At 43.7% G+C, this 23,541-nt stretch overlaps 1 protein-coding gene across 15 annotated transcripts in view; it reads right to left on the bottom strand.

Moving 5' to 3' along the window:
* Positions 1-15,118, bottom strand: part of NSD1 (nuclear receptor binding SET domain protein 1) — a 63,371-nt gene extending 48,253 nt beyond the window's left edge. For 4 of the 15 annotated variants that reach the window (XM_079965801.1, XM_079965809.1, XM_079965802.1 and 1 more), the window contains exons 1-2: positions 14,264-14,403; positions 12,576-13,603 (exon numbers count right to left, since the gene is read on the bottom strand). In XM_079965801.1, coding sequence (XP_079821927.1) covers positions 12,576-13,583 — 1,008 coding nt within the window. In that variant the 5' untranslated portion in view covers positions 13,584-13,603; positions 14,264-14,403. Of the gene's footprint in view, positions 1-12,575; positions 14,014-14,263; positions 14,438-14,857 lie in introns of those variants that run through there. The other 11 variants (XM_079965805.1, XM_079965806.1, XM_079965812.1 and 8 more) reach the window with 10 other exon arrangements.
* Between the last annotated feature and the right edge of the window lie 8,423 nt (positions 15,119-23,541).

The raw sequence follows: 23,541 nt of genomic DNA, 5'->3' as shown, positions 1-23,541 counted from the left end.
CAATCTTCAACACTTACCTATTCCAACAAGTCCTCGGGAAAATATACCAAAAAAAAAAAAAAACCCCACAACAATACTGGCAGCCTGATACTGTACCAATACCAAATTTAGTCCAGGACTCCATCAGAGTTAGCATCTACACAGCTCTCCCCCTAGTCAAAAATTTCCAGCTCCCATCCAAGAGGATGTCAGACTCTAACCCCTCCCACCCACTCTAACCCCTCCCACTATGGGACAATATTATGCATCATTCTACTAAAATACAAAAGCACAGTTGTAAGAGGGGTGAGGCCCTGACTCTCACAGCACTCTAAAGCCATGGTGGTTCTTTGCTGCCTTTACAGGCAGATGTGATTTCATTAACAGCCCTGTGGGGAAAGTACTGGAATTATGTGTACAATCCAACTCTTTCAATTACAGAACATTCTCAGAAGCAAAACGAAAGATAAGATTTTGATCATTTTGTAATGAATCTAGGTAATATTGTATGTTCGGGTGGAGGGTGGGTTGTAATGGCAAAAGTATGAACAAGTGATTTAATTTACTGTTAAATCTTAACAGCATTCATGTAATTAGAGGATTTCACCTAGCCTACTTAACACAGAACGAAATGCAGTTTGCTGTACTGCATATAAAGCTATCTGCTATACCTGCACAGCATTCAATATCCCTCTTTATAAAGGGTAGAGACAATGAACAACACACCTTCTGTTGTCCCACATTCCCAAAAATACATACCCTAATTGCAGCAAAATGGTTACTCCTTACAAAGTCATTTGGTGTTGAACACAGTCCAAGCATTTGAATACTCACACATACCAATGTGTAAAATATCCTCCCATTTCTTTATCATGAAGAAAACAAGACCCACACCTATGACAGAATTCCTTTCTTTCATTTGTAAGCAACAGGATTCTAGAGCATCCTTTGCCAACCTGTTGCCCCACAGGTGTTTTGGACTACAACTCCCATTGGGCCCACTCAGAAGGGCTGTGCTGATGGTCCAAAACAGGCATAGGCAAACTCGGCCCTCCAGATGTTTTGAGACTACAGTTCCCATCATCCCTGACCACTGGTCCTGTTAGCTAGGGATGATGGGAGTTGTAGTCCCAAAACATCTGGAGGGCCAAGTTTGCCTATGCCTGGTCCACAACATCTGGAAGGTAGCAGGGCCCTGGAGTGCTGCTGGCGGTCATAGACAGTGCTCTGGAACAGATGGAATAAGTAGTCTAACATTGTATAAGGCAACTTCCTATGTTCCTATGAATAGTAACACATTAACAAGACACAGAAATATCCCCATCAAACTCAGTTCAGTCTTTGGCAGGACTAGAAGGCTAATATCTGATTATAGCTCATTAGCTGGATATAAAGATAAAGCAAAATGATATAAAACAGATTTTTTAAAAGTAAGAAAATAATTTGCATAAAGCTATAAATAAAAATCTGTATGATATCTGCGTAGTAAGGACACTAATGAATTATAAGAATTCTACATAAATTATTATGATTTTCTATATTAGGAATTAGAAGATCTGACAAATCTGGAAGAATTTTCATGGTGAGAATTGTGTTATGTTGTTATCTAGCAGTAGTTTGTCCCCACAAATAACCCAGTCACCATGTTCTCTACCAACTAAAGCCTTGACATCAACCTCAAGGGTAGCCCAACACAGCAATTGCAGCAATCCAACCCTGAAATTATCCAGGGGATTTGGCACGGTTCAATGTTTTTCCAAAAAAAGATGTTGTTTCGAAACCTTTTTTTAAAAAAATAATTATTTGAACTATGTTGTTTTGAAATTTGGAAGTTAAAGAATTTAACAAAACTTGAGACTTTTTATAAAGTTAAAGATCATTTATCCAAAATTTATCCTTTGTTATTGAATAATAATTATGAATCGGAACAGGTTAACAACTGTATGAGTAAACAGGCACAAGATGTAATATCTAAAACATTACTCTATGAATACTATTGGATTCCCTATTACTGTTGTTAAATTATACATCTCAATAAACAGAGAACACAGAAAATTAACTTCTTCCATGATAGTCACAGCAAGCATGTTGTCTGCTCAAAATATTGGATAAATAAACTTTGAGAATAAGCCATGATGTCAAAATGGGGGCATTATTTAACATAAAAAGAAACAGGATATGAACAAAATAGATTTCTAGAAGCACTGTCTCCATTTACATTGTACTGATAAAGAAATTACTGCTTCCCTGAAGTTCAGTATGGTGTTAATGTTTTAAGTAAATAACCTCCTCCTATCCTTTGTTATATAGAATATCATTGTTTCATTTAAAAACATCTCAAAAGAAGGTTGTGTTAATTTAGAAAGACTGTTCAGGCTATTATGATTGCTGTTAAATCTCTTTTTAAACTTTCCCCGTAATGTTGTACGGTACCTTCCTCATAGCGCACCCCCGCTCCAGACAAAGAGGCCATGCTTATTGTAAGTAAATGCAACAAAATGTAATAAGAAATTTGGTTAGATAAAAATTAAAAAAATAATTTCCAAAACATTCTCATCATAGAAGTTAGGAAACGGGGCTGTTTCTCCCCAGTATCAATCAATGTGTACTATTAATTATTTAAAATATTTACATGTTTGGTTAACAAATAAGTTTATTCAGCATCTGGTATCTTTATTTTTATGGCACTTTCTATGACACACTTCCTATATTTTCAATGCAGCAAAGTTCTCCTGTTTATTTATTTTCAAATGACATTTTACTGTTTTCCAAACATGAAAAACAACTAGTCCCTGAATAGTTGCCTCCTTACTTTCCACAACAATATCCAATTAACAAGTGATATCAGAATGACAGTTTCCAAGATGTAGAGCTTTGTGTTAGCCCATCATTAATTCTATCCAGAACACAAGAGAAACCAGGAAATGCAAAACTTGTTTGTATGACAAGCATGGCTTTGAGGTGATTTTATTACATGGAGTGTATAGTATATGCTCCAGTACCTAAATAGCAGTACATAATGTAGTTTTAATAATTTTCAGTTTTGTGTCTCAAATATGGAACCCTTATTTCTCAAATAAGCTGAAATTCTCAACTCACACAACTACTAATATTTACAGATTCAAGCTAGCTGACAATATTCCTTATCAAAGTATATATTAAACAGAGTAGCCCGATCTTATAGCTATGGCACAATCTGGTCTTCTCTCACTGCAACTGAAGCCTTAACCAATGCTATCAAAATGGAATAAAAGGCATCCAGCTATGACCAGGTTACTAATACACTAGGCCAATACTTTCCTCTATAACCAGGCCTTTGGCCTTACACTATCTTTGGCCTTTAAAAAGTGGGTGAGAAGTTTTTGTTGTATTTCTCTTTCCTCTTGGTGTTAATGTATCTATGTGTGATTTACTGTCAGTTTGTTGGGTTGTAAGACACTTTGGGTTGTCCTGGGCCAGATGAAGCAACTGACAAATTTAATAAACAAAAAAGAAATAATAATAATCCCTATGGGTGGTAGTCAACTACGATGTCCCATCAGTACAAGGATTTCCTTGTATACTACAGGGATTTTCCCCTTTCCTCTCCAAATCTGCTCTGTGTAACACATACAATGACTCTTACACCTTTACTCAATAGGCTACATTCCAGTCAAGCAAGAATTGTGGATTTCTACACATCCACAACCACCTCGCCATCCAACCGAGCGAGCAAATTACATTATCTATAACATATTCCAGTAAGGCAATTGTGGGGCAGGGCCAGTGACAGGTGGGGCCTCAAGTATGGGGCATGGCCTGGGAAGAGTCTCAAAGGCCAGACAGAGATCAGGAAGACTGTATTGAGTCCCTGGGCCTGAGGTTCCTCACTCCTGGTTTTGCAAGATGTTTCCTTTCTCTTCAAAGGTATAGATTCCTGCTACCTAACTGTACTATGAAATCAATCACATTTCTGAACAGTGAGGCACACAGACACTCAAGAGCCAATTTAAAGGATGCAGCAACTCACTGATAATATCCCCCTTTACACAACTGCAAGATAAGAGCATTGTGAAGAAACTTAAAACACTAATGAATACTGTGTGGTAGTGTTAGTAATAACTAATCTATTAGAAAAGGAGCCTCCTCTGAATAACCTATGAAAGCTAGCATAGGCATGATGCGATACTTCACTACTGCTTGTTTACTTCTTATAATTACCACTTACAAAAGTTCTGTCATAAGGCAAGTTATTTTTTTAAAACAACATGGTCATCCTTAGAAGTGTTTATCCCGATTGAGTATGATGTACCCTATTGCTTCTTAACAAGCAAGGGATCTTCCCATGCAGACACCGGCACCACCTCCAAGAGCCAAGCTTATTTCTCCCTGAAAAGAAATATCCCTAAAAGGAAAGTAATTGGCCTCTAGCAAGGACTGCATCTGTCAAGTACATCCCAGGACTTGTTCACAAATTATGCTACAGTTCATGGTTATATGTGACATAGAAGTTTAATGCAAAACTCACCCATCCGCAGCAGCAGGGATTGCCTGTTGTAAATAATTTCAAATAGTCCCCCCCCCCCCAATTAATGGCTTTAACACCACCATTTTTAAAATCCTAATCAGCAACTAGCCATTGTTTGGTCAGGGCACTGAAACTGCCCTGGCTGATGTCATTTGTCGGGAGAGAGATTGGGAGAATGCAACCCTGCTCATTCTTTTTGACCGTCTGGTGACTTTTGATACCATTGACCATAGCATCCTTCTGGAATAGCTCAAGGAAGTGGTCATTGGGGCACTATACGTCTTGTTACCCATGCAATTTAACATCTATATGAAGCCACTAGGACCAGTCATCAGCTGTTTGGGAGTGATGTGGCACCAATATATGAATGACACCCAGCGCTCTCTCTCCCTCTCCTTCTCCTATCTGTATCAGGAGAGCTGACTGAGGCATCAAGACAGGTATTTGGAGGCAGTGATGAGCTGCATGTGGGTTAACAAAGCGAAACTAAACTGTGAAACAAAGTGCTATGTATTCTCAAGTTCAGGAGGTGGAAAGCCCACCTTTTCTGATGGGTTTGCACTTCCTTAGAAGGAACAGATTTGTAGCTTGGGTTTACTCCTGGATCCAGCACTGTCACTTGACATGCTGAAAACCCATCTCTTTATCCTGGCCTTTGACACCTGAGGAATATCTTTTCAGGACTCATCCTACTCTTCTGACCATAGTTCATGTTACAACCTTCCCTGGGACCTTCTGGTATAAAGGGAGGGTAATAAATTTTGTAATAATGATATAGTTTGGGTGTAGTGACAGAGGCCCTCAGAGCCACAACTGCAATTTTCTCCATACATCTTCTATAGCTTCTAAGTTGGCAACTTGAGTGTGGGGTCAAGGCTGGGATCAGAGAATATTCCATAGGGGGGTGGATTTGGCTCTGGGAGTATTTGTTGCTGATCTGGGATTCTAAAGGGTATGAACTAAGATTATCCACTGACTGAATTTCAGTCAGTTAAAATTCTGTAGCTGTTTACATCTGAGTGTAAGCAAAACCTCGAGATAGATACCATTTGAGCTTTCAAAGGAAGTGTGAGGCAACTAATGTTAGCAGAAGCTACTATTCATTGTTAGAAAGAAACAAAGAATCAAATATAGTATTTTCTATGAACAGTAACACATTGGAACCTCCAGAAAATAAAGATAAACTCTCTGATCTACTGATCATCATTTGTCTACATAAATTAAAATTGCCTCCCACCAATAAATCAACTGCTATCCTAGATGCAGCTAGACGGCCTAAGCCCATTGAAATAAATGGAATTAAGGCTGCAATGCTAAAATCAATTACCAGGAAGTAAATCCCACTGAACTTAAATGATATTTCTGAGGAAACATGCCTGGGACTGTACTACAAAATGTCCTTCTGCATGTGGCAGACTATTTTGGTTAAAGCTTTTGGGTTAAATTAGGACCATTAATTCTGCTACAAATGAACACTACTGAGAAGACTGCCAGTTTCACTGGCGGGGGGGAATAAGGTAATATATAGCACCCTTGATAGAGATTAGCAAATCTCTAAAAAGTAAGATGGGCTTACCAGAACTTCCATATGTCACTACAGACTAAATGCTGCAGTATATATCTTACATGTGCATGTTGCCTATGCATGTGGCTGAGGGATCTCAGAGAAAGAAAAGTTAAAATTAAATCTCTTGCTTCATGCACAAAACTTAAATTTATGATTTTGGGTTTTAAACATTTAAAAGTACAAGCAGTGTTCACGCAAGCCAATGAGGCTTCTGAATGCACCTGAGTGGCTGATTTGACTGGAAGGAGATCTAAGGGAGCAATTTAATGCATCAACCTGTACTGCAACCAGAGAGGTATAGGGGACTTTTGACTGGGAATCCAAACAAGCTTCAGCTTCACTTCTGACCTTCAATATTAACAGCAGGCTACATTGCAGAGCTGCTGTAAGCTTTTCTCTCTCAGCATAGCATTCCAACTTGCAACCAGTGTTAGAAACTCAGATATATAATCTAATCGCCAAATGGCACCTTAAACCTAGGGGACGGTCACCACAATGGAATGTCTAGGTGCCTTTTTTCTTCTTCTTTTTTGCAATGCCGTTTATCATCACCATTATTATTATTATTATTCACTTCATTTATATATCACTTTATAGTTTAAAAAACAAATCTCAAAGTGGTTTACAACATATTAAAACGTAAAATAAAACAATCCAGAATAAAACAAATTCAAGCTTCAAGGAAAATATTTCAGATCTTTCTCTAAGTGACGTTTTGTTTTCCCCAGCCTGGCATCCAGAGATCTCCAAGTGGTCGCAATTGGACCCACATCAGTTGCAAAACGTGTTTGACGCCTGGCCAATTTCTATCACTGCTTGCAACAGAGGTATACCTTACTGCATGGTTGTTGTAAGCTACTCTTTCAGATTTTGCTGAGGTGTTAGGGGTCTAATACCTCAGGGACACGGGTGGCGCTGTGGGTTAAACCACAGAGCGTAGGACTTGCCGATCAGAAGGTTGACGGTTCAAATCTCACCGACGGGGTGAGCTCCTGTTGCTCGGTCCCTGCTCCTGCCAACAGAACAGTTCGAAAGCAAGGCAAAGTGCAAGTAGATAAATAGGTACCGCTCTGGCGGAAAGGTAAACGGCGTTTTTGTGCGCTGCTCTGGTTCGCCAGAAGCAGCTTAGTCATGCTGGCCACATGACCTGGAAGCTGTATGCTGGCTCCCTCAGCCAATAAAGTGAGATGAGCGCCACAACCCCAGAGTCGGCCACGGCTGGACCTAATGGTCAGGGGGCCCTTTACCTTTACCTCAGGACTGCAAGTTGATGTAAATGGCTCAGAGCCTAGCTTTTAGTATTCAGTGCGTAGTACACTACAGGGCTGTCATAAACTACTCTCTCGCAGCCCTTCCAATTAATTGCACTTGCTTTGGAACTTCCATTAGCAGGGCAATTTTTTAAAAAAGTGTTTCACACTAAAAAATAACAGTAAGAAAGAACAAGAACTCTTCCGTTGCTGCTACCTTTTGTGGTTTTAGTTCAGTTGGGGTTGATACACTGGTGCCCAATCTGGCCTATATTCCAGCTATTTCATTACATGAAGGGTGGACTAATTTAAATAAATGTGATTTAAACCACAAAAAGGCCAGTTTAAATTTCTAATTGAAGATTCTTATTAGTGCTTCATATATTTTTAAAAATAATGTATAATAATTTGTCCATGTTGGCTTACAACTAGAATCAAGACTCTAATTATATACTTTGTATAATTATATATACACTCGATATTTTTCATAATTTTATAAAATGATACATGGTGCACCGCTTATTTGATTCCCCCCCCCCCCAATTTCATATGTCAAAAGTGCTGGTACTTATGGGAAGAGCAGTTCATTTTCATAAGATGAAAAGGAAATGTCCTTGTTTATAGATATTCATAATTTGGTATGGGGGAAAATATAGATATCAGATAATTACAGAATACAGAAGTATCTTAGCCATATACAGGATGGCATCTTCAGATGTCAAAGGTTGGCAATCATCACCTGTGATGACCTGCTAGTTCTTTGCCCCTAGCATCAAGGCCATTAACAGCAGTATTCCATGTAATTCTTTATTTGCATTTGTGTTGCTTTCCTAACTCAATGTCTTTCATAAAGCCTCATCAAGGCAGTTTTGAGACAGTTTTGCATTCAGACCCCCTTGGATACTAAGATTAACAGAGGAGGCCCTCTTGGTAGTTCTGTCACCCTCCCAAGTTTGGAGATTGACAGCTCAGAAGGGCATTCTCTGTGGGAACACCTAAACTGTGGAAGGCTCTCCCCACAGAAGTGCATCTGGAACCTTAATTCTGTGGTTATCATCATATGCTGAAGATGCCTTTGACACCTGAGAAATTTTACAATATACTCCACTGACTGTAATTTGTTTTAAATTATTTCAATATTGTATTTTTTAAATTGTTGTAATGCACCATGGGACCTCATGGTGAAAAACAGGGAAGAAATCTAATAAATAATAATAACCGCAACAAACCAGAGTTTTTGGAAAGGCAGACGCACCATTTCAAGCCTCCCTTTCCTCATGTGTCTAATGGAAGCTTTCTTGCTTTTTGAAGCAAGCTGTATTTTCCCAGTTTTTGAAGCACATGGGCGAGTGTGGTTTGCACAAATCATAGCAAACCGGAGTTCGATTGTGTGATATTATACAAACCTATTTTCCATATTCAGATGAAATGAGAAGCTAAAGTTTGTTTCAAAATGCAATGGAAGCCTTAATCCTCCATACACCCCAAAGGAAGGAAGGAAGAAGAGAAATGTATGAGAGTGGCCATAGGATGCCCATGTCACAACAAACTATGGTATGATCTGATAGCTGGATGCAGGCAATAATAATAGGATTAACATACTTTTTTTAGTCTGATTATACTAGGCTACTTCTAAAAAGAGGGAGCAATTCAAAATCCCACACTTCTGATCATTCCATCAGCACAAGTATCTTTACTTGTCAGATGAAATAATACCCCTCTTCTCCCATGTGGTGTTCTGAGGGTTCTCCTGACTCTCTAGAACAGATCTGGGGGAGGTGGAGAGGGAGTGTTGGGGGAGGAGAGGGAAAGCCCAACTGTGCTAGCGGGAGCCCTTGCAACAATATTTAATTATTACTATTCTTAGCTCATTAATTTTTATCCATTTTAACTGCATCACATGCAAGCAGCAGCACCAAGTGATGGGCACAGAAGCTCATACATAACTCTTATCTTGCAATAATCACACCATGAATTGTCATGTGCTCTCACCCCTAGAAGAAGAGTGCTTGAGAACACAAGAGATACTGATTCATGCTGATGGGACTTGAAGATCTATTCAACTGTGGTGGGAGAGAAACCTAACCCCCAAAATGCATACAGGTTTTAGCAGCTTGCAAAGATGCAATGGCCATCTATTAGAACTTCACATGAATGTTATGGCTACAATAACGAAATAATGTGCGATAATAGGATCACTGGATTACCTGAGCTAACTTCAAAGAACAATAATTTCAAAGGTAACCAAAATTAGTCATAGAATTATTGCTTAAGGTATTTCTGTAATAATAGCTCCCTTGGCTTAAACCATCCCTGACACAGGAGCCTCAGACACCAGAGTAGCCAACAACATTTTCTTGCTTGTTTTTAAACCTTGAGTGGACTCATTGCTCAGAGACAGTTGTAAGACCAGAATTATGAGATAACCACAAACAAAATTATTTTCTGAGATTTTCTGATGTCATTCTTTCGGTAAGCTCTCTTCCATCTTTACACGCCTTGCAAAAAATGGTCTGATTTCCAAATACCCCCTTTCAAGAAAGGCATTTCTCATCAATATTTATGCACCAGCATTCTATTTTTTTAATATTTGCATTAAAAAGCCATTATACGATGAGACAATTAAAAGAATTATGCACAACTAAAAACAACAACAACAAAAACTCCTAACAGAAGCTAGATGCCATACACTTCGAAAACATTTTATAATGGTTGTCCATTTCAACTGTAACTCAATGTAATAATGAATTTTGGAAGTAAAACTGATTCTGTTATTAAGTAGAACTATCTGCAAAGTGCTGTGATATCACTTATGGCCTCACTGGGGCCCCAATCAATCATGCAGATTATTATTTTTTATAGCACCACTTAAGAGGTATTCTCACTTTAGTGCCACAGAGAAGGGGATGCTTCTTCTGAGATGATGCTTGCTACTACACATGCATGCAATATCCAAAACCAAAAGGGGATATCCAACATTACTCATACTTAGACCAGTCCATTGATTTCCATGAGACTACTCATCGAATATGACTTAGTTGGATATCACCCAATGCCTACATTGCTAGCTTCAGAACCATTCGTTTTACATATATGCAAATTTAATTGCTAGAGTAATAGGCTTAAACTCAGATCATATTAAGATTTCTTTAATGGGGCAATATCCTTAATAAAAAAAACATTGGGTTGCATTTAGCTAAATCACTACACATGCAGAATGACTCCTGTGAGTGCAACATACCCGTAATTTTCCCTCCATCTCCTCCCCCTGCACCACTCCCAAATCTACTCCAGAGTGTTGGGGGAAACTCCATAGGATTGAGGATGCAGTAAGGGAAGAGAAAGAAGTAAGAGTTCTGTTGCACTTCTGGAAGCTGTTCCATGCATTCAGATATTAAGTTGGATACAACCCATTTCTTCTCTGTACAGTATTCAGGTGCACATATGTGTGTTAACACCTGCACAATGCTATCTACTCCACAAACATTTAGGCAATACTTTACGCAATACTCTGGAATTGGTAACTATCAGTAGAAATAATATCAGGTGTGAGCCATTTGGCAGTGACATTATTTTGGCAAGAGGTCTCTCAGTAACTGAAATACCAAAGCCAGGTAAATTCTAATGTAACTGAACAAAACACTTAAAGTTCTACAGTACCATATATTTTTGCCATGGTACAAAATATTCTAGTAGACTTTCCCAACATGTTGTTTCACAAATGTTGTGAAAATAATTTCACAACACTATCCTATGCACGTTTACTTAGAAGTCAGTTCCACTGTGTGCATTCCCAGGTAGATGTACACAGGACTGCAACTGTATGCACTATTTGCAAAGTTACACCTGAATGTAAGTCTTTTGACTTGAGGTATTCTCAGACTGCAGTAGGCCCAGTTCGCATGTAACTCTAAGCCAAATCATTGCTAAGTGTGAATGTGCAAGCACTCACAATAATAATTATGGCCTGGTCTTCTTACAGCCACACTACCTGGAGATTAAGGTACAGATTAATTTACCATTATTTCCAAATTCAGACTCACAGTTTTTCTTCCTCAGACAAACCACAAGCCCAGATTAAGACGTAATGGTAAGCTAAACCATGGCTTAATTTCAGTAGCACACCATCAGGAAGATCAAGGGAGAACCAGCCACATATTTTTTTTACTGTGAGTACTCACACACTAACATACTGAAATTTCACCATGGCTTTGTTTAGCATTATGTACAAACCAGGCCATTATCACCACCATTACAGGTCAACAAACACACCTCAGTTCTCCTCTTAAAAGAATTCAGAACCATAAAAAATTACTCTGCAAGCACCAGTTCATTCTGCAAAACAGAAAACAATGCAAGTCTTCACACTTTTCACTTAAACTATTAAATAAAATCTCATTTTAGTAATGGAGTGTTTTGTTTTAACTGAGGCCACTTCACACATGCTATCTTAACTGCAAATGTATACCAGGACATAAGATGTAAACACTTGCATTATCATATGCATTCCACACCACATGTAAAATGCAATGCATGGGCATTTTAAGGGCTGCTATCTCTCATATATATATATATATATATGGGTGGGTGTAATACTAATGCACTGAAAAGCCACAACTGATAGCAAGTTTCTTAAGAGTGCACATGCATCAAGAAAAATATATGCACAAAAGTATACACATTTTCTTACTATTACCTTGTGGGAAACAGCCCTATTAACCTTACAAAGACAGCCAGAAATCAAAGACTAAACCTTTTTAGCATATGCAACTATAATATATTTTTTTTTAAAAGAAAACCACTGAGAATCTGCTGAAAAGGAAAACTGAACAGCAGGTTTTCTGTCTGAATAATGTTTTGGCTTTCCAGCTATCATAGTTGTTGGTGTTTTTTAATACAGTACCTCATTTCAGCTAACAGTGCAAAAATTAAGTATAAGGAGCAGGAGTTTGTGAGGGTTGCATGTTTTCAAACACTTTTATAAAGTTACCAAATCTTAATTCTTGTTACAACCAGCAGAGAAAGATGACAAGTCATGTGTTTAGGGGAATTATATTCAAATGTGTGGAGGGGAATTATATTCAATTCAGCTTCTGTGATAAGGAATTTTTTTCACTGTGTCAACTTCTAGGATTGTATGCCAGGCAGAAGGACCACAAAACATTTTGTTTTCAAAGCTCTTGTTCAAACTACCTTCCTTTAATTATCTGCACTTTGCTTTGCAAATGAAACAAAACACATGGAAACTCTACAACCTGTTAACTCCACCCACCTCCAACTCTCGCTCTCTCTGTAACAGCAACAGACCAGAGGAACACCATGTAGAACATTTCCCCATAAATAAATTTGCAGAGAACTTAACGGGTACCCCAAGACTGCTTACAGGTGGCAATGCTGCTGCTGCTGCTGTTGAGGATGATGATTTTGCAGTAATTGAAGTTTCAAGCCTTTCTATCAAGTTTCCTAGTGTGATGGGACCCTGGGCTGGATTCTCTTTTTCAGATACCTTCTTCGTAATGCTGCACTGTTTTTCTGTTTTTAAATCTGTATCTCCAGGAAAATAAGACACTGGGTGCAGGTCTAGTTTTTCAGTTCTATTTCCTACTGCAGCCTCTTTGCAAGTGTTACTTTGTATTTGCTCTCGAGGAAAGCCAATTGGGAACAAGGTAGACATTGTCTCATTGTGTCTAATTTCTATGGAGCGCCCTCCTTGGATCTCCTCAATCAGTTCCATCCCATCCTCAGGCTCTCCCTCCTCACTGTAGGTGCCGGTGTCTCTGTCCTCCATCATAAACTCAGTTTCCTCTTGTGGGCTTTCATCTGCCTTTAGGAATGATGTTTCGGAATCCACCTCCGGGTCGTCCTCCAAGCAAGGGGAGATGGAATCAAAATCCAGGAGTCTTGCCGAGTCATGCCGGGTGAAGTCTTCTGAGTCGCTTAACACTGAAGAATCGCAGAGCTCGGCGCTGGAGTCGCTCCTTTCAACTTCCTGCAAACAATCAGAGCCATCTTTTGAGCCATTTAAATATTCGGCACTGAACATGGAGGCCAAATCCTGCAGCCTGCGCAGCGGGATGTAGCAGGGGGAAGGGTTTGGGCCATAGGCAGCAGCAGCAGCAGCAGCCTTTGACTGCATGGTGCACCCATTAGATGGCTCGGGGCTTCGGCTCTGACCCTCCCCCCCGTAAGGGCCGTCCCCGTTCTCCGGCACATCTAACGCCAAGGGGCTGGCGAAGGGGGGCAGGTAGCCCCTCCTGCTCACTTCGCAGGCCTGATCCATCCTGTGCGGCGGGCATCAACCTGTGAAGCAAACACAGCAACAATGGGGTCAGGCAAACCCTCCAGGGCCTTGTTCTCCAAAATGGCAGCCACTTCTACTGCTGCTGCTGCTGCTGCTGCTGGTGGTGCTCCTCCTCCTCCTCCGCGGCGGCGGCGGCGGCGGCGGCAGAGGCCCAGCAAACGCCTCCCGCTCCTGGTTCTGGGGCCGCAGAGAGCCTGCACCGAGCCGGCTGCATGCCTCTTCCACCGACCCACAGCTACCCAGGCAACATTGCCCCCTGATCGGCGTAGCCTAATGTCGCCTTTCACAATAGCGCAGCATCCATCCTGCCGCTGCTGGTTGCAGGGAGCGCAGCAGAGCAGGCCTGGCCTGGCCTGGCTCCTCGCACTCGCCCCCGCCTCTCAGAGATCTGCAGCTGCTGAGCAGGGATCGCTTCAGCAAAGGCTTCTGGATCTTTCATCCTCTTCCGCCCCCGCCCCCGCCCCGGCCGCCTTTTGCCACCACCCGGCTTCTGCACTAGGCCCGAGTCACCGGCTGGCGTGCCTTGCCCCACCCCCACCCCGTTTCCAGAGGCCCTCCGGGTGAGGGTTGCGGCGCCCTTGCAATGTCCGGGTGGAATCTGCCCGCAGACACCAGTTTCCGCCTTGGGGGAGAACAGGAAAGTCTTTCCTGCAGTTTACCTGTCGGACTCTGTTTCCCCCACCCTTGCACAGGGCCAAAGGGAAGAGCCGACTTGGCTCCTCCGGTCCCTACCAGCTCCGTCTCCAGCCCAGCTGCCTGCCAGCTTCTTTTCGCTTGCTAGCTCCTTTCCTCGCCCGCGCGCGCCCGCGCGACGCTGCTGCACGCGCGCACCCGCGGCTGTCCCCTGTGCGCGCTCGCGCGCGCCCCCTCACTGACTCTTGGGGTTCAGCAGCAGCAGCAGCCCCAGCGAAGGCTGCGCTGTCCAATCAGCGCGCGCGTGCGCGTCTGCCCGTCGCTGCGCATGGCCTCCCCCCTTCCTTGGGGCACTTACGCGGCCCCTGCGCCTTCGGACGCCCCCTAGCGCTCAGGGCGGCCGCCCCTCCCTTGCCCCACCTACTGCTCCTTGTCCTGGGCTCCTCAGCCTGTTCCAAAGGGCTGGCGTCGCTTTGCCGTCCTGCCCGGCCTGGCCTCGGCCTCCCTCCCTTCCCACTGCACATGGCGCCGCAGCTCCCTTCTCTGCCCGCGCTGGACAAGCCCTGCCTCTCCCGCTGCCAGCGCCCAGCACCATCCTTCCCCTCAGCCTTGCTTCGTACCAAGCCACCCCGGCAGGGCGCCGCCTGCGAGGCCAGGCCTCTGCTAGCTCCCCCGCCAAGCGCTGCAAGCAGAGAGCAGGAGCGAGCAAAGATGGTGGATGTGGAGCTCGCCCACCCACCCGCTGGGCAGCCGCCGCCGCCGCTCTCTTTGCCAGCCCAAAGGAGGGGAGGGGGAGCCCCTCGGACGCCCCGTGACCAGCAGCCAACCGGGCTTAGTCCTGCCTCGGTGTCCTCTCCCAGGCGCATGGTGCGCCTGGGGCTAAGCTGCTTTTCACCTCAGGCACGGTGGGCTCCTGGGAGCCTAAGCGACCTCGCAAACCTTGTCCCCCTCTCCAACGGGGGAGAGGGAAACGGGGAGGGTTTCTCGGCCACTGAAGTTGGGAGCCCGAAGGACGAAGCCAGGCCATCCCCATATTCCCGCCCAAACAACAGGGGAGACTGGACGGGTCAGCTTGTTCCCTTATCTCCAGCCAACAATGGGGGTGACGAAGGAAGAAAAGCTCCGTCCGCTCTTTCTTCCGCCGCCACCCCCACCCCCGCTCCCACCGCCGATTAAGGGGAGGGGGGCCGAACTCCTAAAACAAACGGCAGGACTGGGAAGGGAGAAATGGCTGCTGTGTGGCCCCCGCAGTGAAAGGGGGCCAAACTCGTGTGTGTGTGTGTGTGTGTCAGCGCGTGAGGGGCCACGGCAGGGCCGACCCGTGTCCCGGGCACAACCGGGGAGGCCGATTCCCCTCGACGCCGAGGGAAACCAGGCCGCTCCCCCAGATCCTCCAAGAGCGGGGAAGGCTGGGGTGCAGCCCCTGGCCACGGACTAGCCCAGCAGCGAGCTTGGAAGGGAGCCTCCCACACGCTCCTCTTCCTCCCGCGTCGGGTTGGGTGCAGCTGCTCTCGCCCCGGGAGGGAAGAAGCCCACTGTTCCCTTTTCCCCCGGCACTGCGAGGCCGGCCCTCCACACGCCCCCACCTCCTGGCTCCCTTAGCCGGTCTTCAGGGCCAGCTAGAACGCGGCGTCCGCGCTCTTCCCTAGAGCAAGCTGCTTTGGGCTGCTGCTGCTGCTGCTGCTGCTGCCGCCGCACCGTCTTTTGCGTGGCAACGCGGCCGGGAGCGTAACAAGATCAACTATAGAAGGCTAGCCGATCCCCGATCCCGGGGGGCCCGAGCTCGGAAAGAGCGCCCTAGCTTCCCCCGTGGGCGCCCCGTTGCCAGCTCCTTCACAGGAGGCTCGGTGCCTTGACATCGGTCAGGAGCGGCGGGCCTCAGCCGTGCGGCGCACCCTCCCGCTTCCTGCTGCAGCCCCTGCTCGGCTTGTGAGAGCAGACTGCAGTTGTGTCACCGCCCCCCCACCCGCCCCCCCACCCCCCCCCGCGCGCTTCCCCTCCCTCCGTGCAACCTGCCTCGCCAAGCGGCCATTAGACCCGCCAGGCAAACCGAACCTTTTGCGGGGCAAGCCCCCGCCACGCACCCACCCTCCCCGGTGCACGAGAGCCCCCGCCAGAAGGGATGAAGACGGGAGTGGTTGATTGGTTCATTCATTCTACCTTGCAATCCTCGCCACAGATCTGTCCTCAAGGAGCCTGTGCTGAGGGAACCGAGATCGCCAGTTTATTATTATTTTCTTTTTCTTTCCTTTTTCTAGAAAAAAAAAACACGTCCTCGGCTTCAGTAAAACTCTCCTCCGTCAGAATCTAGTCAGGCAGAGGTGGGGGGGGGGAGAGAGAAAGGGGGCTGTGGGGCCCAAGGCCATCGCCGTCTTCCGTTTGTTTAGGATAGCGCTACTAATGTGTAGGATGTTTTGCAGGGAGAAAACTGTCCTGATGAGTCTCGTGTGTTTGTGTGTGTGTGTGTGTGTTGAGAAGTTCGCCATCCAGGAACAGGCAGGCACAGTGGAAATGAGGGGAGGGGTGTACAGGAAACTGGCCAACTTGCTGCATAGCAACGTCTTGGACCAAGCAGGCTAAAATATTAACAGCAAATCTGCAACTAGGAAAAGGTGCACTTGCAGGCTTCCTTCACCACAGTCTTTTCCAACAAGCCTGGGCAGGTCACTTAAACATCACTTCTGAAACTACTTTGGGATAGTGCAGTCCAAATCAGAGACAGAAAGGGCTGCATTGAGCCCTTACACAATTAGGTGCTCAAATTTGATCATCACTGAGTGCCCCTAAGTTAAGGGAAACAGCTGCTGGAGTTTCTGGGTCATAGTATTTTTTATCTATTTACTGAATTTCTATCTTGCCCTTCCGAAAGTGTTCAGGGTGGCAATACTGGGCTATAAATGGACCAGTGGTCTGGTGCAGTTAGGTAGCTTCTTATAAGCACAAGCAATTGCAACGATTTGCTGGGCAGCATTCCCTGGTGACCTTAGGCAGGGTTCAAATGTGGCTAACCAAAAAAGGAGAAATGGGAGGTGTTGGAAAACTCGGGACAGACAAAAGAAAGCACTTTTTCACATAGCACATAGTTAAACTATGGAATCCACTCCTAGGGGATTTGGTGATGGCCAACAATTTGGACTATGTTCTACCTTCACAGAGATGGCATGCCTCCCAATGCCAGGTGTCAGGAATCACAGGTGGGCAGAATGGATTTGTGCTGATGTCCAGCTGGCAGGCTACCCACAGTCAACTACTGAGAACAGGATATTGGACTAGATGGGTGATGATCCAGTAGGGCTCTTCTTATGTTCTCAAGAGCTATATGGATCTTATGCCAGTCCTCCTCACCCCTCAACTTTTTTTTTGCAGGAAATGAAAATCTGCTCCATTGTTTTCAGGGACAGATAGCAGGCACAACAGGAATAAAGAGGAACACTCCTTGTTTTTGAACTGCTGGATGTGTGTGTTTTCACACTGCTTCCTGACACACTGGATAATGATAATCATACATAATATTTTTAGAGCGCTTTTACATGCTCATACTGCTTCACATCACTACCTCAGTAACGCACATACGCTTCCATTGGAAGGAGAAGGGGAGATAGCAGCTCTCCAGCAACAGCCCATTCATCCCTAAAGAAGTATCTTTGAGAACTTTTGCTGTAAAGCAGAGCAACTCTGCACGGGACCACTCTGCCCACTTGAGTTCATATTAAGTGCTCATGAAAAACACAACCAATAATGAAGCTGGTTATTTCTAATCAAGGAGCCTGATCAGGCCAAGCGGTGTTGTCTTGCGGCTTCACAAAAAGGAGTTGGGCCTGCTCAGGCTCCCTTGGCCATGGGCCATAGTTTCATAACCACCTCTGAAGCTAATTGGCATTTGTCCTTGTCCAGATGCATACCCACTTCTCTCGTTCTTCATGGAGGATGTCAGGAACATGGCCAATACTTTCCTCCAATTCAGTGTCCCTGCCTCACTTTCAGATTTATCCACCTCGGCTCTATGCTAGGAATTTGCACTGCCTTTTTCTCCTTTTGTTGACCTTTTCTTCCCTCAGCTCCATCCTGACTTAATCCCTTTTTCTTTCTCCCTCATTTACCCATTCTTCCCTCAGGTCTCTACTCCCTCCTTCAGCCAGCCTGCCTCCTGTCCTCTACTGCCTGGGCCCCACATACATTAGGGTTGCCATATTTCAAAAAGTAAACCAATACATGTATGGTAGCCCTAACATAAGGTACATTAATTCTTCCAGTTGGGCCCACTTTTACCTCAGCTTCTCCGCCTGCAGCAACTTTTGTCTCTACATGCTCTTTCCCTATTTAGGCCACATCCAGGCCTCCTGTTTCTGAGCCCTGTGAGGTCTTCCCTTCAGCCCAAAATGCCTTTTCACTTTCCTCACAGAAACTTCCCCTGAATAAGTTTGAATATTTGTGGACATCCATCCCATGAATATCAGGCTCTACTGAGAGCTGGGAACTGGCAAACACACTGCGATAAATTAGACGGGGAACATAAAACACCTTGTAATTGAGAAACAGTACAGAAATTATTGTTTCTAAAACCCTCAGTAATCCTTAGATAATGAAGTGAGGCAACTGTGCTCAGTAGCAGCTCCCCTGTCTCTGACCTCATTTCCTCTTTGTTTCAGTTTTCTATCTGTAAGATGAGTAAACTAGTTGTGCCTTATTTTGTACAGAGCTTTGGTAACCGTCAAGGATCCAGGAACTGATCCAGCTGAGCCATCATGCTTCTTGTGCTCTGGTCCAGCCCAGGGCTTATTTTAAAATGCCAGGAGAAGAGCAGGGTAAAACCAGCTTTCACCCATGCACCTCTCTCAAGAGCCAGGGCTTCTGAATGATTCAAAACAAGCACTTGATGTGAGTCTGTCACATGTTCCAGTTCCCAGCTCCCACTAGTTTCTGATGCAGTACTTCAGAGGGATCTATGCACAGCAAAAGCCTGTCATGATTAAAAGAAGGAAGGCTACTATGCCAGAATCTGCTACTGCCACCATCCAAAGCAAGGCCATAAAGTCTCCATCTCTCTTTGTGCCAGCCTTGTCTCCCAGGCTGCACTGGGGCCAGAGATAGGCCAGGTTGCAGTGTGAGAAGGAGGCTGCTGCAAGAGCTCCCATGGTGCCACCAACATGAGCCTTGTGGCCTGGACTTGTGTCTTCTCAGGGAAGATGAGAGTGCCCAGAGTGAAGAATATAGCTTTGCCAAAATGGCAGGTTCTTCTTTAGGAATTGAAGGAAACATTAACATGTGTCCCAACTTAGCTGCAGTGAGTTGGGGAAATTCCCAAATCAAAACTGATGTTGAAGTTAGAAGAAATCAGAATATCACCTGCCCATGTTTGTGTCATAGTACTACTCCTACAGGCTCTATGCAAAAAAAAAAAAAAAAAAGGTCTGTTGATCTTTAAGTGTTGATATTTAGAACAACATCACAAGCCCATCAAGCTGGCCCAAGTCACCAAAGTGCTGAGCCGGACAGGCTTGCAGGGGCAGTTCACCCAGGTCCGTGTGGAATTCATGGATGACACCAGCCGTTCGATTATCCACAACGTGAAAGGCCCAGTCCGGGAAGGGGATGTGCTCAAGCTGTTGGAGTCTGAACGTGAGGCCCAGCAGTTGCACTGAGCTGTAGCCAAGTTGGGTCAAAACTCTCCCGTATGATGTGTTTTAATGAGCTTGGTCAAAGAGTGATGAGTTACCCTCAGTCCTTCCAATAAACTTCCTTTGTCCTCCACCACTTAAAAAACAACAACAACAACTCGGCCCTCCAGATGTTTTGGGACTACAACTCCCATCATCCCTAGCTAACAGGCTCAGGGATGGTGGGAGTTGTAGTCCCAAAACATCTGGATGGCCAAGTTTGCCTGTGCCTGTATTACATGATTTCTGTTCTCACCCTGAAGCAAAGTTCTTAACCCGAGGTACTATTTCTGGGTTAGCAGAGTCTGTAACCTGAAGCGTCTAACCTGAAGCGTCTGTAACCCGAGGTACCACTGTACAGTATTTGGATGGGACCTTTCTTTTAGGGCTATAGATGCTTTGTTTCCCTAGATGAGGAGAACAAACCTTTAAGAAGTAGAATTTATATTTCAGTGTATCCCACAAGAATATGCAAGGAGTATGGCCTTTTATGTTTCTAGTGCAAACAGTGCAGGCCTAACACACTCTGCTGCCCAAAGTAGCTGCATTATTGTGCCTTCTGGGAGATGTGCCTCTGGGTGTCTCTGCAATCCCAAATTATGTGATTTTACCCTCTGCAGTACTGCAATAAATGCTAGGGAATGCCTCCACATAAGCACCCTGCTTCATTGAAATCCCAAAAAAAGCACTGCTGGGTCTAGCAACCAATGGGGTTGCTTGTGCGGTCTGATCTCTATTTATTTGTTTATGATGGCAAGTGCATAGTGTTTTATAGCAGGGGTGACTGACCTTTGGGCTCTGGATATTGTTGGACTCCTTGCAGCATGACCAGTGGTCAGGGTTGATGGGAGTTGTAGGCCAGAAACGTCTTGGATGGTCACGGAATATTCACCCTTGATTTATAGAGTGCCAGCAAAAAGACAGGTTCCTGCCCTCAAGAGTGTGCAATCTGAAATTGGACATTGGCAACAGCAGAAGGGAGAAATGTGGAAATGAGGGTAAATGAGGGAACAATGTGAGCCTTAGTTTTAGTAGGTGATGAATAATAAGTGTATTATATTATTGCATTCTCATCGACCAAGATGCCACTGAAAAATAGTTTAATATCTAAGTCCTTCTTGGGTTCTGAGGCTTATTAGTCTTTCACAACATAATAGAATACAGAATAGGGAATTTGTGAGCCCCCGTGCAAATGAAGTTCTCAGTGTTCAAATCTCTTCTTTACAAAATAAAGAACCTGAGAGTTATACTAACTTATATTGCAGATTCATTATTGAAGGACACAAACCTAGTGTATGCCCAGGACACACATGCCTTCATGATTTAGGGCAGCTTTCTCCAACCTGGTGTGTTCCAAATGTTTTGGACTATAACTTGCTGACCATTACCCATGCTAGCTGTGGCTGATGGGAATTGTAGTCCAAAACGCCTGGAACAAACTAGGTTGAGGAAGGCTGTCTTAGAAGCAAAGTGATATATTTTGTCTGATAACTCTGGTGATTGAATTAGGCAGGTCCCTAACTATCCTTGGAAATATTGCTGCAAAACATGCTCTTGAGCAAGTTGGAAATCTACTAAAAATGGACAAATGGTTCCAGTCTGTGTATGGGTGTGTTCTTTTCATCTCTTCTCATAGCAGGGTACCATCATAAATCAGAGCCTGCAAGGAGCTAAAGGAAGCCTGCATTGCCTCTGAACTGTGTTACATTTAAATGGCCCCAGCTGATTAATAAGAGGTGTATATATTTAACCTTGTGCTGATCAAGTTCATATCAGTCATTGGGATAGCGAAGCATGTCATTGTAAAGATGTGGCATTACAAATTTCTGTAAGATAGAGATGATTAAATTATAGCCTCATACCCTGGCCAGGAGTATTGTGGCAAAGGCCATCCCAGACTTGACCAGAATGCCATCTTTAAGCAACAAGAACAAGCTATGCAGCAATAGGTCAAAGCTGAGGAATGCGAGGAAGGTGTTGAGACCAAACTGCAAGCCTGTATTACAAGGCCACATATCTGTAATCTGAAATGTTTTATGACACTGGCCTAGAAACCAACTAAAGGGGGGGTGTTTTGTGAACAATCATTCAGCTTTGAGCTACTTATTAACAATATGTGACACTTTTTGGGTTATGTAACTATGAAACAATAGTGTACATGCTACACAGACACCACCTCCCAACCAATTTATGCAATTAATGTTTTTCAAAGGACACCCTGTCTCCCCAGTGCACTTTATTTAAAACATTTACATACTGCCATCCATCCTCTTTGGATATTAGGATTGTGTGCAAAAAAATAAATAAATAAAAACAAAACGTTAATAAGGCAACACATAAAAGCAGAACTGGAAATTACAGCAGATTAGAGTGTCCGGGTAAATGAAAATGCTTTTGTATGGTACTAGAAAAATTATATAATTGGGAGTCATTGATGATAACTCTCTCTCCCTTGAAATTGAATAGCATGCTTTTGATACAGGAGACTTTTGGAGAGGGACCTCCACATAAAATTGTGAAGCATGTGACAAACTTGGATAACTAGGTCAGAACCGCAGGATTTTAGGACTCAGTAAGAGTTGGGCACATCTAGTACCACTAGGAATGGAGTCCTCAGAGACAAAAACAGGAAGACCCCATCAGCAGACCTGGAACACATGATGCTAGGATGGAAAATTAAATTTCCCTTGGAAATGGCTACTTGTGTGATAAATTATATCTGCAAAACCATAAGGGGTCCCATTGTGTTGTGAATCTTTGTTGCAGACAATGTTATCTGTGCAATAGCGTTATTTTTCACACATTATACTTCAGTCTGTGACCACTGCATTACATCCAGCAGTAATGAACATGAGAAGCAGTAGAAGTATGAGATGATCAGATCCCCTCCGACCTCAGAGCATGGTGAAGTCTCCCCAAAAAATTTATAATTTGGCATAATATTTGGATTGTTTAATTACTGAATAATTTGTATAATTCGGAATATAGAGTATGATGTGATTTGATTGGAATGTTAAAATGAAAAGAAAAATAAAAAGAAGGTACTTTGTATCATATGTGGTGGGAATGTAGAGAAGTTTTAAAAAATTGGGAGATGATATATAATGAATTGAAGAAAATGTTCAAAATGACATTTGTAAAAAAACCAGAAGCATTTTTGTTAGGGATTTTAAGACAAGTCCTGCCAAGAAAAACAAAGAATTTATTTATGTACACTACAACAGTGGCAAGAGTCTTGTTAGCACAACGATGGAAGAATGAGGAAGTCCCAACGAAAGAACAATGGCAAGAAAAACTGATGAGTTATGCAGAGCTGGCAAAGTTGACATATAAAATACGTGTGAAGGACAACCATGACTTTAAGGAAGAATGGGAACTTTTTACAAACTACCTAAAAAGACAACAAAATGATTTGGACTCCTTGGCAGGTTTTGAATAAACATTCACAAATTTATTAGTAGAACATATGATAGATAAGGCAATGATATGTACAATGTTATAACATGCAGAGAATAATATGTATAAACAAATCAGAGAAGGGAGCTGAGGGAAGTCTTTGAAGGGTGGGAGAGGGAGGGATGGGAGGGAATAAAAAGCGGGAAATGTAATTGGTTATATGGATTGATAATTTATTTTGTTAAAATTGT

This window comes from Podarcis cretensis (assembly GCF_951804945.1).
Source record: "Podarcis cretensis genome assembly, chromosome: 2".
Taxonomy (NCBI): Eukaryota; Metazoa; Chordata; class Lepidosauria; order Squamata; family Lacertidae; genus Podarcis; species Podarcis cretensis.
This window is presented reverse-complemented; position numbering and strand designations above follow the sequence as displayed.